Genomic DNA, 4,575 nt, shown 5'->3' with positions numbered 1-4,575 from the left:
TACTCTTTTACCAACGAATAGTGGGATTGACCGTCACATTATAACGCCCCCACGGCTGAAAGGGCGAGCATGTTTGGTGGGATGCGGATTCGAACCCGCGACCCTCAGATTGTGAGTCGAGCGCCTTATCCACCTGGCCATGCCGGGCGTATAACTTTTAATATGTTGAGTGTATCTTCACAAAATTTAGCAAGCTTCCAGGTAACATTACAAGTCTTTGGTACACAAAAAATCAGGTTTTTAATTAAGTTTTTTTACTACAGATTTGTTTGTAAATTTATGGAGTCAGAGTGTTGGCTGCTCTGAGTGCAAAGTGATTTTCATGTTAAGATGAAAAATAATTTTCTTCATCTGAAACCTTAAATTTCATTTACATAATCTCTAAAACCTTCTAAATGAATATCAAATGTTTTCTTCAGTAAAACTACATATTTTATCTATTATTTTCTTTACTCTAACTTTATACAGACTCAGTTGATTTCACTGATCTTGCAAACACCACAAAAAATACAAGATAAATCAAAATTACCCTATTTTCTTACTGAATGACTGGAGATTGTTACAGAAAACAAAAAATTATTTATTCTAAATAGCTAATGGCTTTTAACAGTCTTTGTCTGTTTCTACTTAATTTTATTGTTTTATTGCCCTTTGAACTGTGTCTAACTAATAATCTTGTATAGAAGCTATAAATCACACAATAAACATGTAGCTCATGTTACTGTATTGAATGACATAACACATGCTCAGCTTGCAAACATAGTATTTTTAATAACTTAACCTTATCTAACCTAATACTTTCTAATGTTCACAATTTAGTTACAGCTATAGCAATAAATAAAGAATATACATGGAAAACAAGAAATATATTACTTATTTTAGACTTCTTGGTTTTATTTGATGTTGGTTACCAATGAAATTTAAGCCTTTTTTTTGGTCATAGTACACTAAATTTTATTTACTTAATTAATGTACCTAAGAAAACAAAATAATAACAATCACAAAACAATGTCCCATAACTATTATACTTTAACTGGCTTTCTGACTAAGACAAGAGGGGCTTAAGTTAATTCCCTTAGCTGCTTGATCTGAACACTATGAGATAAACTTTAAAACTGATGATGAAATTGACAATACTCTGTACCAAAAATAATGTAGCATTATACATCATTCAGTATATTAAAAAGTTACCCTTCTATTGGTTATAAATTGTATAGTATATAACATCAGAGAGTGTCATTGGCAATTTGTGAAAGACAGGAGGTAACAGGTGTGTGTGACAAGTGTGTCTGATTTTCTAGTTTATGACTCATTAAACAAATAAGATTGAACTCTATAAAAATTGGACTTTGCCTTAGTAATATCTATATTATAATGAGCAGCTTACGTTACATTCCACACTTTAGAGAGAGAGGTGGGAAATGAATTAGAGAAGGGGAAGAATTAAAGAACAAATGTCACTAGGGGAGATTGAGTACTTTCTTAAATATTTTCTTATAAAATTAAGAACTTGTATACCTTGATAATAAAGTAGTTTAATTAGATTTTCAATGTAACTGTGAAAAAGTTCATGACATGTGCACTTAAGCCTACCCACAGAATGAGGGTTAAAATTTTATGATAAATAATATGATTTATAATAAAACAATGTGTAAAAGTGTTTTTTAACTTCATATTTTATCTCTGAAGGCTTATAAGTTAAATAATTCTATATGCTGTATTCAAACATTATTCAATTTTTGGATGGTATCAAGAAATATTCATGTACTGTGTTTGGTAACCTCTTCATTATACATTACTATGTGTCTTAAATCCCAAAAGTATAAGTCACTGTAAACAACTACCAACACTATGAACGACAACTTACAATGGGAAAAACACCTAACACATGAACCACTATTTTTTTCAAATGGTTATTAAATGATTACTGTCTACTAACTACATCTTGGTTGCTCTTCACTAGAACTTAAAACTATTTCTCATTACCTGCATGAACCTGTGGTGATGGTTTTAAACGTTTTTCCTGAATTTCTTGACAAGACAGCTGCAGGGATGATGACAGCAGCTGAAGTGCTCGCATGTACAATACCAATTGTTCTGCTTTTCTGTAACTTTCACTTACAGAGGGAGGACCATTATCAAATTTCTAAAAAAGAAACATTCTGCTAATTACAGCATAGTTTAATTGAACTATAGGATATGTGGTACCTTTTCATGTTAGAAATACAGTATATATGTAAATAGCTCACAAACTATTGATTACATTAATTGTTAATAGGCAATTAAATCAGTACTATAAAACAATAATGAATTCATTATGACAATAAGTTGACAACCTGAAATGATAAAGGTAATGTGATAAATTGCATTACTGTTATCAGTCGAGTTTGTCAACTTATTGTCATAATGGATAATGTCTGTGGTAATAGCACCCAAATGTGTTAGGAATATCCCATCTATCAGACAAAATCCAATGCCATTGTCAATCTGTATGTCAATATGTAACTGTAATAATAGTGTTTTTAAAGATATCTTTCATAATCATATAGTTACAGGAAATTTAGAAGTTGTTAAAGATAAAGAATTAAAATCAATATTAAAGAAAAGTACTAAATATAGAATTTTAAGATGCACAAAAAAATGTGAAATCTTAAAAAATTAATGATTATATTCTTAAAATAAGTAAACAATCCTATTATCTGCCATGTTTCTTTTTTAAATGGAAATTATATTTTTAATTCCATAAAGAATTGATTAAGAACCTTAAACTTATCTCAATATAAATTTGATATTTCTTTCAATGTCTTTAAAAATAAAATAAAATAAAAATCAATTCATTATTATTCCAATTTTAGTTTTGTATGTAAAAAATTTTATACTTTTACTAAAAGTATTTTAAAGAAAAATAATGTTATTACTAATTTAAAGAAGGCTATTAAAAAATGGAATATCCTTAGAGATTATTCTTGTACAAATTTACCATATTTATATGCAATTCTAAAATTACATAAAAATCCTGTGAAATTCAGATTTATTACTAGTTCTTTAAACATAGCCATTAAATGTTTCCATAGTTCTTAATATTCTAGATGTCTTGTTTAAAAAATAACATTCCAGTTTCAAAATATTTAAATAATTTAAGTTCTTCAAAAACTGCCAGTTCAATGTTTACATATGACTTTACTACACTGTATAGTAAAATAGACCTAAAAGATTTGATCAGGGTTTTCAATGATTTGTTTGATAACTTTATAAATAATAAAATAACGAGACCCAAATATAAAATTACTAGAATTCAATGTAACAATATACTCCATTTCTGTATTTATAAAAGTTATATTGTTTTTAACGAACAAGTATATAAGCAAACGGTGGGTATTCCAATGGGAATGAACTTCTCTTCAAATATGGCCAACCTGTATCTGTTCTTTTATGAAAACTCATTTATGAAGCAGACTTTAAATCCTAACTTATACATTTACAATTTCCATTAATATCTATAAATAGTATGAATTTTACACCAAAACTTAATATATCCAACATAACTTACAACAGAAAGAAGTAATAATAATAATGAGGTCCATGCTAATTACTTAGATTTGGACATTACTTTTATAGAAGGTACAGTGCAGTTGACTATTTTTGATAAAAGACGAGAATTTCATTTTCCCATTCTTCGTCTACGTACACCTGAGAGTGTTATTCCTTGTATCATATTAAAAGGTATTATTATATCTTAACTAAAATGGTTCTTAATAGTCTGTAATAAATATAATTTTTTTATGGATAATGCTCTATTATTACAAAATAATATGAAAGATAACGGCTATAAAGACAGGCAATTAAAGAAATACCTTACTTTATTTTTTGATAAATACAAAAATATTTTGGAAACTAAACTATCGATTGAGGAAAATATCTTATGAAAATAAATAAAATAAAGAGAGAGTTAGTTACTTTAGCTTATAAGTAGCTAATAACAATTTTACAAGTGATTTTATTCAGATTAACCGGGACAGAAAGGCTACTTCATGTAGCTGGGCTTGTCTCAGCATTCCCTTGTTATACTTGAATAAATCTTCAGGAGAAAGTTGTAAGTAAGAACTTTTAAGGTAGGGTGTATAATTCTATTAAACAGTTTATAGTTTGATTTGATATTCTTTTGTAAGGGTGGAGGTTGGAAGTTTAATTAGTAGAAATATTAGGGTGGTTTCAATTCATTTCTACTTTAAGAAATTTAAAGGTAACTGCCTTCCCACAACTGGCTATAAACAGTGAAAGGCAGTAGAAGCTGAGATATCATGGGTGTAAGCACTCAGCTCCGTACCCTTATTTGATTTCTTATGATTTTGCATGACGGCTCACTAGATTGACATCGGCATTTGGATTTTGTCTGATAGATGGGATATCCCCAATGCACTTGGGTGCTATTACCACAGACATTATCCATTATAACAATATGTTGACAACCTGGTAGTATGATATTTAATTCATAATTGTTTCATAGTGCTGATTTAATTGCCTATTAACAATTAATATAATCAATAGTTTGTGAGTGATTTATATATATATATA

The 4,575-nt window shown here is 28.5% G+C and overlaps 1 protein-coding gene across 1 annotated transcript in view; it reads right to left on the bottom strand.

Moving 5' to 3' along the window:
- LOC106466330 (serine/threonine-protein kinase unc-51-like) overlaps positions 1 to 4,575 on the bottom strand; it is a 157,640-nt gene that overhangs the window by 28,397 nt on the left and 124,668 nt on the right. Inside the window, exon 20 of the mRNA XM_022394311.1 lies at positions 1,987 to 2,146. Coding sequence (XP_022250019.1) covers positions 1,987 to 2,146 — 160 coding nt within the window. The remainder of the gene's footprint in view (positions 1 to 1,986; positions 2,147 to 4,575) is intronic.

This window comes from Limulus polyphemus, unplaced genomic scaffold, assembly GCF_000517525.1.
Source record: "Limulus polyphemus unplaced genomic scaffold, Limulus_polyphemus-2.1.2 Scaffold2225, whole genome shotgun sequence".
NCBI lineage: Eukaryota > Metazoa > Arthropoda > Merostomata > Xiphosura > Limulidae > Limulus > Limulus polyphemus.
This window is presented reverse-complemented; position numbering and strand designations above follow the sequence as displayed.